At 41.1% G+C, this 20,846-nt stretch overlaps 1 protein-coding gene across 2 annotated transcripts in view; it reads left to right on the top strand.

The window, feature by feature from the left end:
- Positions 1 to 15,753: 15,753 nt before the first annotated feature.
- Positions 15,754 to 20,846, top strand: part of MMEL1 (membrane metalloendopeptidase like 1) — a 28,785-nt gene continuing 23,692 nt past the window's right edge. For both annotated transcript variants that reach the window (XM_074848358.1, XM_074848359.1), the window contains exons 1-2: positions 15,754 to 16,821; positions 16,959 to 17,122. In XM_074848358.1, coding sequence (XP_074704459.1) covers positions 16,772 to 16,821; positions 16,959 to 17,122 — 214 coding nt within the window. In that variant the 5' untranslated portion in view covers positions 15,754 to 16,771. The remainder of the gene's footprint in view (positions 16,822 to 16,958; positions 17,123 to 20,846) is intronic.

Here is a 20,846-nt window from a genome sequence, read left to right on the forward strand (position 1 = left end):
AGAACTGCTCTCCTGCTTTGATTAGGATGAAAGGGAAAGGGAACATTTTCTTTTTTGTTACATTGTTTTCTGAAAGGCAACATTCCAGAGTGAAGCTTCATTCAGCAGCCATGCAATCAACCCAATAGGCAATGATACCATCTGTACCCTTGCATCTTTTTTTCTTCTCCGCATGCTCTTTTTTTTCTTCCCTAAGAGCAAAGGTAAGACTCAGCTGCTTTCCTTTCAAATTCAAGAAAAGTTAGTCTGATTGTAATCTTAGTGACACTGATGAGTACTTTTCTCCTAATTGGCATCACGATCCAAGCATGAAATTATATCCTTAAATGACTGTTGGATACATTTGCAAGCTGAAAGAAATAACTTTGCTCATTTTTCTTAAAATAGTAATCAACAGATAGGAATTTCTGTGTTTCATGCTGAAATATTTGAGAATCAGTTGTTCAGGGCTTTGGAATTATTTTTTTTCTTGATTTTTGTTTTGGGTTTTTGATTAACTGGAATAATAAATCTCTTTACAGCTTCACATTGCTATTCTGTTAGCATCACCTCTTTTACTTGCAGGTTTGGTTCAGTGTCAATCAGCCAACAGTTTCTCTCTTTAGCAGTTTGATCCTTCTGTGGCTTTTAGAACAGAATAGTTCTGGTTGGAAGGGATGTACAGTCCAACTGCCTGACCACTTCAGGGCTGATCAAAAGTTAAAGCATGTTATTAAGGGTATTGTCCAATTGTCTCTTAACCACTGACGAGCCTGGGGCATTGAACACCTCTAGGAGGCCTCTTCCACTGTTTGACCACCTTCTCGGTAAAGAAACTTTCCTAATATCTAGTCTGAGGTGTCCATGTCTATGGAATGTACTCGCATTGTATAGACAGTGGAGCAACACACAGTCTCCTTTGCCACAATTAATATTGCTGAAGATGTTATAAAAGCATGGAAATCTAGACACTCAAAGAACAGACACACAGATGCTCAGCTGCACTCAAGTGCAATAACTTCATTACAGAGAGACCATGAATCTGGTTCTCCTCCCACTTATCCATGCTGACAGATAGCAATAATATCAGTACAAAAACAGTATGAAGAAAGAATCAGGGTTTAAATCAAAAAGAGAAGAAAACAGGCCATATTGCTACTGGATTTGTAGCCTCTCTGCTGAGAGCAGCAGTACCAACTTTCAGAATTTTACTATATAATTTCTAGTTGAACTGAGATTTTCTTAAAGCCCCAAGTCTTTCCGTTATGTAAAAACAGGCTACTCAACTGTGAGACCACCTCATAGTCATGCAGAGCACTAGGAAAACAATCTAGTTGTCCTCTCCCCCACGCTAATATTCCATCCATTGGCCTGGGCTGCCTTTTAGGAAGTTTGGGGGGTTTTGGCATGTTTTGGTTTGTTAAGTAATATATTCTTCTTTGCTGCTCTGAATAGAGTGCAGTGATTGCTCCTAAAGAAATTTTTCTTTAAAAATAGGGACCACATGCATCCCTGCAAGACTGCTATAGAGTTATGCTGAGGAAAATTTTGTTTTCAGGTGCCTATAGCTGTGGTTTCTTTAAGCACCAGGAAGGCACATAACTTCTTATCTATTCCTCATGGTCTAGATTAATGGCTGCTTCTCTCAGCAGATCCTAACTGTTCTCATCAGCATTTTTATTTGTTTATCTTCTCTGTCCTCTTCCTGTGCACTAAACTACAGTGATCAGAGTCCTTATCTTTGCCTGTGCCTGAGATTCTGATTTGTTCTTTATTTCTCCATTATGCGCTTGCTCTTCCAACTAATCTCCTGGAATATCAAATAGATCTTTCTGATTAGTCACAGTGAGAGGGGTTTGATTAGCAGTGTCACTGCATTATGCATGCCCATTACAACCCATTCTGACACACATTTCCTGGAGTCCTGAGGAGCAGACGGGATTAAATGTGACCCATCTATTTCAGGTACTGCCCAGCCCGTGCACCTAATGACCAAAGGCACCCCTAGGCCTGCGCACTCGCTCCGACGGTGCTTTGCCAGAAGATGGTACCTTCCAAAAAACCAACATGCTGCAGCTGGCATGGAAGGAGTCCTTTCTGAGTACCCAGCATTTTCAAGGCATCATCGCTGGCTTTGGTTATATAACTCATGCTAATTATGATCTTTCATTCAGTGCTAGGGAGGCCATGAAGACCATTTAAGATGCCTTAATAGGATCACTGCACTTGATTCTGGCTCTAGCCAGACTGCTGCTATGTTAAACAAGCTATCACAGCGATCAGCAGAGAGGGCATTGTTCTCGCTAGGGAGCTAGCTTTGCCTGCTTTCCTTCCAGCCCAGTCTCCCTCCCCAGCAATAGTTATGCACCAGAAATCTATCAGTATTTATCAACAAACATCTCCCTTCCCTCCAGGCTTATAAATCTCATTCTTATCTGTTGCCATACCCATATCAAGGTCTGGGACCGCTCAGCTGAATCACCTACTTCATTATATACATGCCGGTTTCTAACGGGATATTGTTTCCACTTCTTCCAGATTAAGGAATATGGGTAGAAAAAACTGCAGTGGTCATTTCTTATGTTTCTTTAATGTTAAGCTGCAATTCATCAGGATTGTGGAGCTGTTTCCAACTGCTCTGAGACTCATACCTCATTCTGTGCACGCAGCCGATGGCTGAAGTTACTTAGAAAAGGAACTCTGTTGCAACACTTGCTCCTTGAAAGTCTCCTGTGCAACGTCTTTTAGGACACATTCTTATGGCGTGCTGCTGGAAGTGTTAGATAACTGTGAAGAATTCAAGTACATTTATATGAATCAACACTAATGTAAGCAAGAAGAGAATATGGCCTGATAACCTATGTAAATACCGGCACTGGATACCCGTTTATTTGTAATCCAGCTCGAAGCTACATTCATCCCAAGGAAAGATTAAGTATCTGTAGTTTATTCAACTCTAAACTGTATACAGCTACTTCCAAATATTTCTTTGCTCTCTATGAATTTTGTTCCTTTAAAGTATTCTGCAAGCTCAGTCACGCTCCAGTCAGGCTGCAATAATTGCAGACCACCTTGTTGCACATTGTCACCAGGTAGTGAATAATGAAAGAAAACTTTGAAATCTTGGTTGAGAATGTTTCAACACAAACGATTGCCTGCCAGTCTTGCCTCTGTGAAGTATTCAACATCCCTTACAAGAATATAGAAAGAAAATCAGATGTGAGAATATTTGCATTACAAATACAGCTACACAAGTAAAGTTTTCTGACTTTATGCTCTGAAGTCCAGCAGGCAAAGAACAGCTCAGAAATGATGGCAAACTGTTCGGAATTAAATATTCAACTGGAAGCTTTTCCTCACAGTTCGGACAGAGCTAAACTTTTGTCATCTCAAAAGGTTTTTTTTCTTTTAAAATCATATCACTTCCATTTATTTTTTCTATTTCAGTTAGTTATGTGCTCCCAGGTACTAAGAGAAACAACACATCAGCCAACTTCAGCAACTGATCAGATGCATTTTTGAAGCTGACATACTGCCTGGGAAGTCATCTTCCAGTCTAATTCTTTGTGCTTCCCAGATTTAGATCATGGTGGAAATTTGGCTCTGGCTTACAGCCATGCAAACCCAGTAACTTTAATGAGTTTCTGTGGTGCATAAGTGAGGACATTCCACTTGACTTGCAGGGGCAGATGTTACACATTAATGACAGCTAATCTAAAAGCCATTTCTTTTACTATCATTTCCCTGCAGAAGATTAACTGTGTTATCATTGTACTGCTTCTGCATCAAGCAATTTCCAATTTGCCAGGGCTCTGAGGAGTCGCTGTCACCATTAATTTAATGTGTTACATGAAATTATCACTGGCATTATGATCTGCCTTTGGAGTCTTGGCTATTTCAGTCATATTCCTGCTAAACTGGTCTATGTTGGAATCTGTTGGTTCAGTCAACCATCACTCAATGACATCTTAAGAAAAGTGACTCATTACTTAGAAGGCACAGCGCTCAAAGCTGTGGGATTTGGAAGGCTCCTTCTCCTCCTACTCCTGCTGTGGGTTCCAGGAATGACTTTTTCATATTAATTTGTTCTGTAGGATGTCAAAGAAAAAGGCAGACCTGCACCTGCCTCACTGATGTGTCCAACTCTGACACCCCAATCACAGGGCCAGTGGTTTATTTGGTCACATGCTTGGAGGGTAGAAGACAAATACAGGATGATGCTGCTGTTTGTAGCATTCAGCAGCTGAGAATGTATGAGGACAGGTGGGGAACAACTTGCCATCCCAAATGGCAAGGTTAGAGAACATGAGCTGGTCCCAAAGATACATCAGCAGAGAGTGGAAATCAATCACGATCATAGTGATGTTATTTTCAGCTTCTCACCAATGGACTGGCAATAGGTGTGCAAGTGAAAACAGCTTCTGTTCTGGTCAGCTGCCACTGCCCGGTCTTGGCCTTCCCTCTTGTCATAGCCTGGTGCCACTGACCCTGGGTTCCATGCCTCAATACAGATGCAAAACCTACACATCTAAGACCCATGCAACTATTTAATTGTCAATTAATTTCATATCTGAAGTTTATTTTGGGCATATGATGCATGGCCTAAACCTCGAGACCTTGACAAGTCTACTCTGTGTTCCTGAGAACCACTGAGTAGTAGTTCCGCACGCAATGCAAGGCTGAGTTTAACCTGCCAGATCAGCTGTGGCTTTAGGTGTCTTACCATCCAACCCGATCGTTTTTGTATTTGTATGTTCCCTACACAATTCCAAAAAGTCAAGAGTTACAGAGAATAAACTAGCATAAGAATTTCCCCACAGACTGTAAAGGAATTTAAGAACAATATCTGATAATAAGTTTGCATGTCTCATTCCTGAACTGTGTCACAGTAAATGAGAAAAATTTAGCTGTAAAGCCAGAGGGGGACTGTGGGAGGGAGCAGGAAACACAGGAGGATGTTAATGATTCCATTCCATTCCTGGTTTGCATTTTGTTATGCCCCTCAGTTGTACGTTTATCTCCAGGTCAGTGCTGCGTATGCCTAGCACAACTCAGCAGATACGCTTCATGAGTGTCACGTAGCAGGATGTACAGGGATCTGAACTCACATTTAGATCCAGATCAGTAGTGGATGAAATGAAAAACTGACAGGGATTAGTATTTTCCCCATTTAAAATGACCATCTCATGGAGCATCTTGATTGCTTAGAAGCCTCAGATGTCATATTATAAGACAATCAACCACTGGTAACATACTGGATATGTTCTCTAGAAGTCACATTAAAATCTTACACTGTTAGGAACACCTCTGAGTGCTGGTAACAGTGTAGGGCTTGTTCTTTTAGTATAGAGTTTTAACAATAGAAACATTTATACCTTGCCTTTTTCTTTTTTTTTGCAACCTTGCCAACAGTATTTTTGCAATGCTGTTTCTTTTCTTCTCATGTATCATTTGTCTGTTCTTGGGCAATAAAATCTACTTACTGGAGAAAACAGGTAATTAGCCATCTACATAAATTGCCCTGTGTCTACATCATTAATGTGTTTGGATGTTTTAATTGATTGCATTCTCAACTGTTTTGGATGGCTTAAATGCCAGCTAATGCAATCCAATTAAGCCTCCTAATAAACCTGACTGATGAACTGCAGTATAATCACACATCAAGTAGAGATGTAGAGGAAAACGCCACAGAACTGACAGTTTAGAATAGACCGTGTCATTTTGAAAGACCCAAATCACTTCTCAACAGGGAAACTTCTAATTGACTATAACTGGTGGTGGATTTGGTATCCAAGACCTGATTCAAGACACCTTTTAAGCACATGCTTAAGCCAATTCCTATCCATGAAACATTCTTCATAGAATCATAGAACAGCCCAGGTTGGAGGGGACCTCAAAAGATCATCTGAGCCAGCCTCTCGTGGGAAAGGGAGCCTAGATGAGATTATCTAGCACCCTGTCCGATCACATCTGCAGTCGGGGGGACTCTACCACATCCCTGGGGAGGATGTTCCAGTGATTGATTGTTCTCACTGTAAAAAAAAAAATTTCTTTCTCGTATCAAGATAAAACCTTTCACAGTGCAACTTGCACCCATTGCCTCATTTATTCTCCCTGCGGCTCCTTGTGAAGAGAGAGCCCCCATCCTCTTTGTAGCTGCCCTTTAAGTACTGGAATACTGTGACGAGGTGCCCCCTGAGCTTTCCCTTCTACAGGGAGAAAAGACCCAACTCCTTCAAATCTTTCCTCATAGGGCAGGTTCTGCAGCCCTTCGCTCATCATGGCCCTCCTCTGGACCTTCTCCAGTCTCTCCGCATAAGTCTGTTACTGCCTGAGGTTCCTCCCAAGAGCTTCTGCTATAATTGTGCTCTCCATTCTGTAACATTTGCTAAAATTTATTCCCTTTTCTGAAATTATTTATTTCCTAGACTTTTCAAACTCACAGGGACACCAATTTATTCAACTCTTAGACATCTAAAAAGTTTATTCAACAAATATGTGAAGTGGTAAGAGTCCTAAGATCAGGAGGTTTTATTCCACATTTATTTTAAGCTAAGCTACACTAAGTAGTGCTTTTACCAGAAAACTGCCTTTTTAATAGTCTGTGATCAGTCACCTGAGTACCAACTGTAGAGTTAAGGTTTCGCAGGTTGATTGTATTGCTATTATTTTTATTATATTACACACAAAGAGCAACACACATAAGACCTTATTAATGAAAGCTCTAATTCTGCAAACACTGGACCACGCATGTTTCCAAAGATTTTCATACTGTAGGCATTGCAGTAGGGGGCCAACATTTTAAAAAAAAAAAATGCAGCAAAGAAATAAGACAAGATGGGAGAGAAGAAATTGCCAGTAAATACTACAGACACTTTCTAAAAATCATCTAGCATTTTTTTTAATTTTGAAAAGCCTAAATCCTATTACCTAAAAGAATGATCTAAGAGCATATGTAGACTAAAGAAATAAAGAAACTCAATGTTGTCAGCTTATCCTGGCAAAGGTAGCAACTTGATAATTATCTCTAGGTAGCAGCAATGCAAAGGAGATTTCAGGCAATATGGGGGCCTCTTAAAAAAAATGTATTATTCGAACAAAACTAGATGAGGCAGCTAGAAGTTAAATAAACTCCTACTGCAATATGATGCAAACTTCCAATAGTGCCCTGCAAGCAACTTACTTAAAGGGGATAGTGTCGTTATGGTATCTCTGGAAGTCCTTTTTCTAAGCCCAAACAGAGGTTATAGATTTAATGGAGTAATCTCTGAAATTCTCTGCTCTGTTCTGCCAGACGCCAGACAAGACATAATAGCTCCTCGGGCATCAATGTCTATTAATCTAATCTTGACTTTGATTCTGTGTGACTGTTTCATCTGTAAAATGGGGATAATACTCTATTTCAGATGCTTGTCAGTATCTCTTCGTTCTGGGTACAAAGTGCTTTGAAGATGACATTATTTTTACATTATCGTAAAAGAGCTACGGATTCTCATCAAACCCCTTCCACAATCAGCGATGCTGGTAAAGGTCAGCCCTCTGTTCTGTGTCCGATACCCACTTGTTTATTTGTACAGCCATCTCTGGCACAAGTAAAGGCAGAGCCTCAGCCCTCACTGGGAACAAGAAAGCATCCTTGGCATCCCACAGCATGCAGCCTGCTGGTACAGATTTTGTGTTTGCTTTGCTGACAGTGGCAAGGGCTAAGAAAGAATAAAAACATTTAGATACCTTCCCATAGGCATGATACTGCCTAAGTTTTAGCTGCAGAGTCTTTGCTGTACGCTGGAATCCAGGTGCCATTCGGGCACACCCCGTACTCCAGGCAGTTGGCTGCTCCTCAGAGGGAACCGTACACAAACCACCTAGTGCGTAATGGAAACTCTAACCACAGAGGCGTGTTTAGAATCCAAATCCTCTTCTCGTGGGCACTGAGGGACCTCTCTGCATGTCCAGAGCCAGGGCCCACTCCTGATGTCAGGCCTCTCCAGCAGTTCTACATGAAAGAACTGACCGGACCCCTCTACCTTCTTTTATCCTGCAGCTCCTGACACTGCCACAGCCACTCCCCACAACTCGGTCACCATGCCAGTTCAACACCTCTTCAGGCTGGATGATGCAAACCTGCTGGCTTCCACAACAGCGTCCTAATCATCAGTGGGCATGCAAGAAAGAGGTAAGGTATGGGTGAAAAGGGGAAGTTTGCTAGAAGTTAAGCATATTTATAAGCATTTTTGACAACTCAGGCCTTCACACCATGGATAGTCTTGCTGAAACATAGTGTGAGCATTTATTGAAAAAGATCTTATAGTTTAGTCTTCTACATTCATTTAAATTATATGTACATAGTGTTTAAATACATATGACTATGGTTATATACTCTAAATTTATGCAACTCCTCTGTGTATCTTTCCTTGAAAAATTGAACTAGCTTGTCATTTAGATATAAACAGTACACTTAATGGATATTACAACTGAAATTTGTATGTGCTCTGTAGCTGAAAATATTTTCAAGTAAAATATCTTAAATTCATTTTGTTTGTAATCCATCTCCCCATACAGCAAAATAATGCACAAATACACCTTTTAAGGCATGGACATGTAATTTTAAAATGTTGCATCGTTAAAAATGTAATTGCAGTATTCATCACTGTACTGAAATTAAGCGTATGGAAAATGAGATGCTGTCTTCCAGAAGTCTTCCTGCCATAGATACTTGGAAAGATGTAAAGCATGTCATATAAAATGAGAACTTCCCTAAGAAACAACTACTGTAATAGGACAGACTTTTCTAAATGCTAACAAGCTAGGAAGTCATCTTGTCCACTTAAGGACAGCATTGCTTGTGCCTGCTGCACAATCTATTTCCAGTCTAGGTATAAAATTAACCGATTTCAAAGATGGTGGCAAGGGTTAATTCTCCCTGATAAGTCTGAGCAGAGCATTTAATTCATTGGGCATTCTAAGCCACCTGTGTGCAAGAGTGAACCTACAAGGGAAAGAGAGAGGGAGATGTAGGCACAGTACTTTGTAAGACCATTATTGGGGAGAGCCTGTTCAAGAGTGCTGATAATAAAAACAAGCATTTGTTTCTGACTGCCAGGAAATGTAACCACTCCAGTTACATCCCAGAAACTGCACAAGCCACCTGACCTCTGCAGCTGAAAGACACTCTCCACAAGGCAGAGGTAAGACAACTTCACATTTTTACCTGCTTCTCTGTGCAAAGTGCATGCATTTAGAAATTCATTGCAGAAGTCATTGCGTACCTTTTATACCTGATACCACTAATGTCAGATATTTCTTTTTCTGATGATGATGTTCAAAAGATCATTATCTCTAAAGGGAAGTTGTGTGAAGAGTTCTGAAACATCATCTAAACTTCAAGGTTTTCCTGATTCTGATCTGTTTCAGATGTGCATCTACTAGGAGTTATTTACACTACAGACATCTGGTAGCCAACCAGCTATAAGATACTTGAGTATTGATTTTTGGTTGCTTTTTTTTTTTTTAATGCTAGTTGACAGATGACAGGGTTAGACTGGCTCTCAAAGATAAACTTTTGGGCACAACGAGTTATCCTCTGTAGTTGGCATCCCTGCTACAAGAAATCAAAGTGCAGCATCCAGCCGTTGTCCTGGAGTCATTCATTGTGCTGATCTACTGGGGACTGTTTAGTTGTTTATTTTTTATTGTCATCCTGTAGCTCCAGATTGTGTTCTTGTATTTAAGGTAAATGCCTATACTAGACTAGACTCATTTCTATCACAGTTTCTTAAATACTCCTTTCACTCTTCAGAAAGCAACTGCTTAGACTGAGGTTAATGAAGACATTTACTAACATTTGACAGTACTGGAATAGCGCATATTGGTTTGGATACTAAACAAAATCTTGACAGTTTTAGACATGCATTATAAATCTTGGTTCAGGTGAGCCTTCCTATTCACATTAATTCATATACACAGAAGAAATATATCTTTGTATCTGTGTAACCTGAACATTGAGACCCTGGTCACAACAGAGATTAGCTATCTTTCCAGACTCATGGTTCTTTATTGTACTAAAGACAAAGAGGTAAGCAACAAGAGTTTTTAAGCAGTCTTTTCAAAGAGTTTTGAAGCTACTCTCTATACCCCTGGTTCTCACACACACACAGAGGAGGTGTAATTTGTACTCTGCACTAAAGAATAAATGCAAAATATTTAACATGCAAGTGATTGCAGATCTGGTACTGCACTTCTACTGGGATATGGGGATAGAGTTGCTGGATTGTACGTGGTGAACAAAACTGACTGAAAGGAAAAAAATGAAGATTTCACATGTTTAAAAAAACCCACTCTTAACTGACCCATCTGTTCTGAGTGTGAAATATTTGTTACCCATCAGTAGCAGAATCCAAAGCGGTAGAATTAAAGTGAAATGCAAAGCTGCAGTGCAAGGTAGTGTAAACATGTGCTTTGCCTATTAACACATTCATTCACATTCTTTATTGTGCTCCTACTAGAATTAAGGCATCACCAGTCCTAAAACTCTTGTAAGTTAAATAGAACACAATATCCCATATTGCTGTGTTTTCCTCTATTGGAAGAGGAAAGGGCTCAGAAGGAAATCAGAAAGGAAAAAAGCAGACATGTAGGACAAAAAAGTGTGAAATTTATTGGTAAACTACTTTTTCTCACCTGTGAATGACTTTTTAAAACAAACTGCAGTATCAGAGACAAGGAAAATATCTTTCCACAGAGCACTTCTATTGGAAGAAAACTGTCCATCCACCCGCCACACATTACAGAATTTTTGCTGCTAGATTTTGCCGTGTCCTTTTTGTATGTGTGAGTCAGAGAAATCCCTATTTATGTATGGTTCTTATATATGTGTATACTTTATAGTATTGGGAAATGAAACAGTAAGAGAAGTTTTCCAGCTAATCAGTTCTCATTTCTAAAGCCAGAGTCAAAACACATGATCATCAAGTACTAAAGCAACACCCTGTCTGCAAAATCTGTGCTGAATTTTCAAAGACATTGCATGAGAAAGTGCAGGGTCCTTCCCCGTCCTTCCTTGGAAGCTGCACCTGCATTCTGCCCATTTGACAATAGTGCTGCTGCATCAAAACAGAGCTCTTCACGCTTTGGTGTGCCAGCAACACCCAGAACAGAAGGTTTGGCAATTACAGGGGAATAAATTTCTAGAAAAGTTACACGTCACTGCCACATCACGCTGCACTAGGAGCTGCAGTGAACTCCTGTGGAACGTCACATTGCATGTAGTTGCCAAGGCCAGCCCACTGGAGCCCCTCTAAAGCCTCCACATTAACCACCTTGAACAGAAGTGGTGGCATGACAGAAGTTGCATGCCCGTATCATTCAAAAGGCCTTGGATGACTGCCTAAAAAATCAAGATTTATATGTGACTTTTTGCATGGGGAAAGTATTCAGGGCAAAGTACAAACCCCTGGCACCCCGAGGTATGTGATTTCCTCTCACATCTTAGTATGGATCAATTTATAAGGAGATACAAAGAGATGGACACCTTGTTTCCATGGCAGCAGTACTTCAGATACATCATACTAAAGATGATGTTGGCCCCACGTCCTGTTTGGTTGTGATTGTAGGACACCGAGTTGTTTATACATTTGATGTAGCTGTTTAATACCTGCAGCAGAACCCCAGAGCACTGGCTGGGAAATAACTGCCCTATTGTTCATGCAGTCCCTGATTTTCTTGGGGTATACAGAGAGCAGCAACCATTAGAACATCGATTCAGAATGGCCCAGCACATTCGATTACATCAATACTAAACACAAATTGTCATAGTGCAACCTCAATAAGTTCTTGGGAGAAGGTCATAGTCAGCACTAAGGAAAGACTGTGCAAACCCTCAGGATGGCAGGAAACTAAATTAGGTAATAGATTCTCATATAATCCTGGCAAGGGGTTTTTGAGGTACACATCACCTATGGTAAAGCAAACATATGCAGAGAAGAAAAATGCACAACCTTTCACAATTTTTCTCTTTAGAATCAATTCCTTCTAAATGAAGAGTTGAAGGTCAATCTATCATTGTAAGCAACTAAGACATGGCAACCAAACTTCTGAGAAAGGTAGTTGTATCCCTGCATACTATCTTCTCCCAGCACAGTGTCCCAGGTATAGTCCTGGTTATTCCAGATTCTCCAAGAAAATAGGAAAACAAAAATACTGACAGCCCTGAATCAAGTACAGTCTCCCAGGCAAGTGAGGTACTGGCTAGACTATTTGCTGTTCAGGGCTGGAGCTCTCTGACCATAAATTCCTCCTTGAGAAGCTTTGCCAAGAAGAAACGCATTGCATAAAACCTCCAGACCAGCTCCCTCTCTCTGTAGCAGAAGTGCAGTAGTTGTGTGTGGTTTGGGATGCCTTATGCCCAAGGAAGCACCTCTTCAGTAAATGGTCATACGTGGGGTCTTAAAGTTCACAGTAAACACACCCTAAAAGCAGGCAGTCATCCAGCCTGGCTACTCAAGCCCCACCCCTCCAAGATCCAAGTGTAAAAATCTATGATTTAGGTTTTTTTAAAACTGCAACCCTGTCAGTGCAAGCTCCCAACAAATCCAAATTCCAGTAACAGAAGAACCTCCTTTAGTTACAAAGCAAGCAAAAAGGGAAAAATCCTTTCAAAGTAGCCCAATACAAACAGCAAATGCCTCATTGCTTCCTATGTTTTGTGTCTAAATTGCTCTGGGGAAAGAGCATGTTTTCCAGTTACTGAAAACCCCTACTGTTTCTCAGTTCCTCGAAAGTCCCCAGATCAGTGTTCACCTTCACATTATTGTAAATACACTTTTTAAGCTAATTTGTAAAATAAGGATCTAATTGATTGTGAACTAGACCAGCAGATAAAAGACTAGCACATGAAAATTTCTTCAGGCAGTGGCTGCCGTTGCAGCTTCAACAAGTCGCAACGCTTCCCTGTGCCTCAGTTTCCGTGTCAGTGTATAACGGAAGTGAACTTCTTTTAGCAATTTCTGGTTGAAATGCACTATCAAAATAAAAATTCCAGTTGAATGGGAGATTTAGAAAAAAAAACAAAAAACCCCACTTCCACTTTACATCATCAGATCTCCTTTGCCATAAAGGCTACAAGGTGATACTGAGACTGTGTTGGAAACCAAAATAAGTCTTTCCCCTTAGAAGCAACGAACAGAACGGGGACCTCACTGAACTAGTGGGGAACTGTCAAAATGACAGATTACTCTATTTCAGTGACCACACAAAGTTGCTCAAGACAATGAAAATTAATCATTCTGCAATATGTTCTTTACAGTTGCTGGTGCTTCTCCTCATACAGAAGAAAAGCACTCTTTTTTTTTTTACTTTCTTACAGCACAGCAGCTTAAATACTTGTTACCAGATTTCCCATCATGAAGAGAAACATCTAATAAAACGAAGACATACCATTCTTAAATCAAAATCACACTGTCTAGTATTGCTGTTCCTGTGCCTATCAGTGTGTATGTTACAGCTCATGTCTCCCCTCACAAGCTTCAGCACAAACCAGAAATGTATCATGTCACTCATGTCACAAAATCCTTTCACACCTGTAAAAGTCCTTTACAAAATATTCAAGTCTTCCCACCCTCACCATGTCTGTACTAAGGGCATAATTCTGCTCTCACATACATAATTACAGCTCCCTTGACTGCCTTTAATATTAGCTCTGCTTGCCCCTCCTTGGGGCGGGGGGGAGAATTTGCCAACAGATGCATCAAGTAGAAGAAAAAAATACTTCCTCTGAGTTAAAAGGTATGAAAGGACTCTCTTCAGGAATGTCCACATCCAATTTTCCCAGTGAATTCCATCAGCAAAAGCAGTCAGCGGCTTATTTCACCAGTACCTTAAGAACAACAACCAATTTCAGCTTCTTTAGGTCCAGCACATGGGATTTTATTATCTGCTTCCTGTACAATTTAATTGTCTGAAAGCACACACTGATGGATGTTCATTAGTTGCAACAAGTGGTGCTGAGCCTGCAGGCTGTTCTGGTTCTGTTCAGAGCCTCCCTCTCAGGCACATCCGGTCGGCTTCCAGTTGACTTGGTTATACTTGCCTGGAAGAGACAACGTACATACATACATATATATATATATATGCTGTGTTTGCCAGTCCAAGTATGAATCTTAAGAGCATGAAAACAACTTTTCCCCAACAGAAACTGGTATTAATAGTCAGGCACTTCCTTCACTTCTCCGCAACAACTGCTTTGGGTTACGCCCTGCTATTGCTCACCCAGATTCTGACTTAGTGTAGAAAAACAGGGTAAAAATAATTTAAAATAGGACCTGAAGGAACATGATAAACTTACTAACCCATTTTCTCCCCTTTCTGAGATTCTGTAACCCAAAACCAGCTCAGCACTACCTAAACCATTTGTCACTGATACCTGGCTGAGAACTGACAGTGGAAGTATCTTCATTACAATACTAAGCAGTTTATTTCAAAACTAAACTGCAAGAGTAAAAGAAACACAAAATATTTGTCACTACTGACTTTCCAATCTAATGTTCAGATTGGCCTCACATAACCTTTAGAAAATACAAGCCAATGCCATTGTCACACCCAAAGTTCCTTGTATTTCCTATTGGAAGCAGTACACCTTTTCCTCAGCTCAACAAGGAAGCGAAGCCATTAGAGATACAGGAAGAGATTCTTGATATAGTTCCCACTTCCAAAAGGAAAAAAGTATTTCCTTTATGATTAGGTCAATGCTTTTTGAGGGAATCTATGAATTTTCTGGAGACATAAGAGATCTGCATTCTTGATGCTCATGTATAACCTCAAGTTGCTTTGGGCTGTGTTCAAATCATTTATTACATATGTTACTTAGGGCTTTGTAAGTCCTCTGTCTCTTGATTACAAGGGGGGGCTAGGGTCTGCACCTTGAGTAGTGGGCACTCTGAATCACACATAGCATTCCTAGCCTCAGAAACAACATTAGCCACAATGGCTACAATAGGTGTGCATAGAAAGCAGTAGGAAAAAAGCTTTTAGATTCTTGGCATCTTGCTTCTCCACCTGTGAAATGGGCAGAATAATGCCCTTCAGTATCTTCTAGCCGTGTTACAAGAATAAGTACATTAAATCCTACAAGGTGCTTCTCTATTGCAACGTTATGGACCTTAACTAGGCAGACCTTCCTCAGAGCCAGCTACCTGGTAACAATAAAACTCTTCAGCAATGAGGAACATCGACATACATAGGAAACTGATCTTTTGTTAGCTGTAGAACTTCCTGCTAACAGAAGTAAGAAATCACTCATTATTAAATGTATAGCTTTGTCCTTAAAAGCAACCTTCCCTTCTGTAGCTAGTTTTCACATATGGACACCCAGGATCTGCAAGTGCATGCATTTCTCTCAGATCTTTGTGTTCTTATACTCCTCTTCAGATGGTGGGATGAGAATAGCTGCCTTCACACTTGACAGAAGCCTAAGATAACATAACACTGAGGAAAAAAAAGGCAAATTCTCATAGGAGTTTTGAGGCAGAATACTGACTAGAAGAGGAGACGTAGACTCCTGGCAGAAGAAACTGGCATTCATTGTTTCCTACCCATTCACGGAAACAGGTCTGTGTTCACATGCTTGGAACGCGCTGCGTGTACGTTCCCAGTAAACAGGGCTGCTGCAGAGGAATCCCTGCTCAGTCCTCGGCACTTCCTCCTGGACACACACAAAACTTGGAGTGCTGGTGAAGCACTCGGGTCGAGAGAGGTACCAACCTTAATATTTATATAGTGTGAACTTTGACAGCGAGTCACACTAGCTCAATAAACCAGCCTGGAGGGAAAAAACCCACAAACAAACAACGTGCTTCTGCTCATTCGAAAGTCGGTTCTGGACAAGAATAAAATAAAACCCAAGGGAAATCATGCGTCTATCCTGTCCTTGCTTTTACTGTCTTTCCCAGTTACCAGATCTATTTCCAAGCAGTAGCATAAAAGAATTCTGTGCATAGCCTGCAACAAGCTATAAACCGGGGTGTTTTCAAGCAAGAAGCTGCTCCCATATATTGCACCCAAAAGCTGCCAGCACTCTCAGAGCCCGAGGGTTTCAGTAGGTTTGCACCTCTCCGACTTCACGCTCCTTCTGTGAGCGCAGCAGCCACATAACCTGGGGGAGGATTTCAGGAAAGCCAGAGGAAACTTCGGGGAAGCTGCAGCAGAGCGGAGCTTGTGCGTCTGGCAGGCTGGGAGCGCCCAGCCCCGGCTGCTGCTGCGATGCGAGCCCTCCCCGCTGCTGCTCAGGAGCATCTGCCTGGAGCAGGCAACCACACAGGGCTGAGCTCAGAAGTTTGAGCATGGCTCTGAGGAGACTGAGAAGCTGGAGGTCAGAGAGTCCTGCAGACCTGGGAGCTGACGTGTGTTCCAGGAGCCTTCTACTTCCCAAACCCTTCGTCTGTGCTAGGGACGGAACAGGCACAGCTCAAAGGCACTCGCACCTGGAAGGATCTCATTTTGGATTCTGCTGCTGTTAACAGAGCTCTACAGACCTACTCGTATCCACGGAGGAAAAAGAGGAAGATTCTTTGAAACAGCAAGATACTTTTCGAAGAGGGGAGTGGAAGGAGGCAGTTTTTCCCCTCCTTCCCTGTCTGGGAGAAAGGAGTTGCCCAACCTGATCATGAGACTTTTCCATACTTCCCAAAGCAGGCTCCTGAAGTTATGACACTGCACCACTGAGAGCCTAGGGTAGTGTAGCCCAGAACAGCCCCCCAGCAGCAGACCCTGAGTGCAGGCAGCCTGGTGGTCACAGGAGATGGAGAATGAGGTTGGCAAATCCGTGGACAATCAAATGGACAAATACATGTAATAATTTGGAAGTTTCCTTTATCTATCTTTGCTTTTATTCTGCTTCCTTTTTCTCCTTGATTTGTCATGCGTTTATCCTGGTATTGATTTAGCTGTGCTGTTAATTCTTTCTTACCCTCCCCTCCTCACTTTAGAGTTACAATAATGGGGAAATCAGAAAGTCAAATGGATATTGTGGAAAAATCAACAAAATCTGGGAAGAAATCTGGGAGCTTTGTGGCGATTGGTCTGGCTGTCTTGCTGCTCCTCATGACTTGTGCAGTGGTCGCCCTGGTGATCCTGTATGCCAGCAGCAGAGGTAAGGAACCTGTGAATAATTCTCTTCTTCCCTCTGTAAACAACATACAAGTCTGTTTGCAGAGCTAAATGAAGAAAATACAGGGAGAGAGTGAAGTCACCTCTGTGAGGGACTTTGCTATCTCTGCCTTTTTCCAAGCTCATGCAGATAGAAGTATGTTGAATTTTATTTCATTTTTAAATTACATCATGTAAGATTCTATGTTTTTAATTAATTCTATGCATTTGATTGAATTTAGCGTTGTTTTGACAAAGGTAAAAAAAATGTTGCTCTATTTTAGAGGGGAAGGCGTGTGTCTGTGGGACTGTGTGTAAGGCTTGACACTTCCTTATTTTATAGAAGCCTGAGTCAAGATTTATTATTGCCAGGAGTTATAAAGCAACAGCTGCTTAGCAGATCTAAAGGGGACATTGCTTACTACAATGTGAAAGCTTTTTTTAAAAACAAAAACACACAACAAACTGTGCTGCTGAGGAAAGGGAGACTTTTAATATTACATCAGGCAATTTGATCTTACTTCTAGAAGGTGAGATTTGGTTCAGTGACTTTCATGCAAATGTTTTGCTAGGAACCTGACAATGAGGCATGTTACTTTCGGGTGCTTTGCCTAAATATGTTAGCTGCAGAGCATGCTTACTCTCAAAACTAAGTTTTTTTCAGTAGCACACCAAATGCACAGTCCTGTTTAAAAATTCTGTGAAGCAATCAATGTGATTGGTAGCAGCACCTGCCTGCTTGTCATTTCCATGAATGCCTCTGATTCAGAGCTTTGCTAAAACGCTAGAGAATAAAATTAAGAAGTATGAATAGCAAAACTGAAGGAAGGCATTGCTTTCTCCTTACACTGTCTCTGCGTCCCCCGCCTGCAGTGAACTGCTTTCTTCAGCACTTGTAAGTAAAACACTGCACAATTCTGAGTAATAATTAATGAGAAAAGCCTTTTCATTGTTTACTCTTTTTGCCAGCAGCAATTGAATGTTAACAGCCTTTGTTCCAGTGCTGAATGAAATCTCTGAGTATTTGGTAGTCATAATACTCACCAGAAAGGTGCTTATATTTATTCTGTTAGCTCAGGAGACAGGAGGAAAGAAATTCCCCAAGGCTAGGTCCTAGGATAAGAGTTTCCATATCAAAATATTGAGCCATGCAGAATTTGGTTACTTGCATGCACAAAGGAGTGCTTCTTGGGTTCAGGCAAATCAGAATTCAGGTAATAATATCTGCCCAAATGTTGGTCTCTCATCCAAATCCATGGGAAAAGCCTGTGCATGTAAAGCAAGTGCTAACTATAACATTTCTTTGATGGAAGGCTTATCTGTGAGAAAGCAGTTCCAAAGTCTAAATATTTTGCAGGCTCATATCAGCAATTAAACTTTCATTGGAAATGTGTCCCAGATTCAGACATTCCTGAGCAAAATGGGAGTGCAAGGTGATTGCAGAGCTGCTGTGCTGCTTGTCCTGCGCAGCGTTTTCTCATGCTGTTTTCTCCTGCCTTAGAGTGTTTCCAGCACTGGCCTGGAGTCGGTTTCTGCTTCTCTGTTTACATTCGAGTGTACACAGTTGAACCACTGCAGCAGCAGACACCGAGATGCAGCCATACCCTAGACTAGCCACCAGCTTTAGGTAATTCAGGTAGGAATTGAGCAGCAGGAACTTGAGTCTGCGCCAGGTTTTAGGCGAGTGCCTATATGCACTGTTTGGGTCTAAAACTGAGAAACCAAGAGCTCTTCAGTGCATCCAGTGAGTGTTCCTGCAGAACAGGAATGTTTTTTGTCTTGAAAAGTTTTGTCTAAATACTCCACTTGGTTCTGGTTTGATGTTCCATCTAGGCCCACACCCAATGCTCAGTCAAAAGGCTGAAGTCTGTCTTAGACTTACCAAGTGAAAAGCACATATTGCTCAAAGCTGTGTAACATAAATACAAATCCTACACAGTAACAGGAAAAAAACTGTAGCTGAGCAGCATTCTTGTGATAGAACCAAGACTGTTATCCTTGGGATTCTTCTACTTTCACTCAGATGTTAATTCTGAAAGGTGTGGGGGACTACTAAGAGCAGATTCAGATTCATTACTTCATCTTTGTACATCCTTTATCAGAATGACACTACCCAGACAGGCCTCTAAAGAATAATTCCGTTCAGCTAATGGAAAATTAAAAGGATTGTCTGTCCTGCCTTACTGTCTCTTTTTCATGTATGAAGGTGTATATATAGGCTTTGAGGTTCAGGGAGTATATTTTTGTTCTGCTTGTATATAGCTTACAGAAGAGCATTGTAGTGCATGAAACAGGCCTCTGGTTATAGCAATAATGCCTGCAAGACATGTTAATACTGACTGTGATTTTTATCTACATACCCAAATGAAGACACTGACACTCTCACAGCAATGCAGTTATATAGTTCTATAAGCAGTTGGGGGATTTTTCACATCCAAAGGAGTTTTCATACCCATGTCTAAATAAGCTAAAAGAAAATATAATAAGAATAGCAGAGTAATATTTGGGTGATCATAGAAAGGGAAGCAGACAGAACTGAAGTCATTTGGTTTTGAATCCAAATACACCATGCTCTCAATCTTTCCATCACACCCACACATACATCTTTGCAGCCTTTTCACAGCTCGCTCTCAGCTATGTTCTACAAATATTTACTAAACTCCCAATCTCATCACTTGTTGGAAAGGTTACAGTCTGAAGAACATTTCAACACTTATTGTAGCTGACACATCAAGTCACAGTCAGCAGCTTCTCCAGACAACTTAGCTACAAACAATTTCCATTCTCACCTATCTGCTGGTCCTGGCTGCTCAAAAGGCATGCTATTAGTGTAATTGATATTTTATTCACTTTCTGGATTCCAAGTTTGTAGGGTTTCTCTGAGGTAAGATTTGCAGATTTTTTTTTTTGTCTGCATCCCCAGAGGTTGTCACTATTCACAGCTATTATAGAGGCTGTTAGCAGGCTAGAGGGCATGCTTATGCCCCTCTGCTCTATCCTGCTAGGCAGGCTACAAACAAAGATAAATAGGACACTTGAACTAAACAGCACCTTGTTCTGGGAGTGGATTTCAAAAAGCTGACTAGGGGCAGTATCTAAACTGGTCACTGGCACGCTAAGAAGAGGTTGTGGCTGAGATCTGGCTTGTCTCCTAGACTCATGCCTAGTCATTCTTTGACTTCATGAATGTTCATTAATGAGGCATCTATTCAAAGGAAATGGAGAATTTAAAGAAGTGGCAGCTAACACAAAAGTCATGACGAAATGACATTTGGGTGGCAAGACTCTTCTCAGTTGTACTCAGATGGAGCTGCTTGAATGTAAAGCGTGAACGTGGAGTGACAGGCCTGCCAAAGTGGGCAAATGCTCAGTTTACTCATTCTCACATGAAATTCTGTCTCAGCCATGCTTATAGATAGACTATAGTTAAGAAATCATAAGAAAGGTGGAATAAAAACAAACACCTGCGTTATGGAGGCCATTTGAAGACACTGACATCCAGTATAGACAGCCCTCTCAGAGGAAGAGAAGCTACATTTGGCAATTACATTATTTGGTGCAAACAATTCACTGTTCTAATAACAACAAAGGCAGTCTGCAGTGCTGTCAGCACTTCTGCAGATGAGATCTGTGTGAGAAATAGATAAGGTGCTGAAAGGTAAAGCTCACGCTTGGCTGCCTGATGACAACTGTGGAGCTAATTGTTTCAGTGTGTGCCATCCTCAGCC

The sequence above is a fragment of the Strix aluco genome, chromosome 22 (genome assembly GCF_031877795.1).
Source record: "Strix aluco isolate bStrAlu1 chromosome 22, bStrAlu1.hap1, whole genome shotgun sequence".
Lineage (NCBI taxonomy): Eukaryota > Metazoa > Chordata > Aves > Strigiformes > Strigidae > Strix > Strix aluco.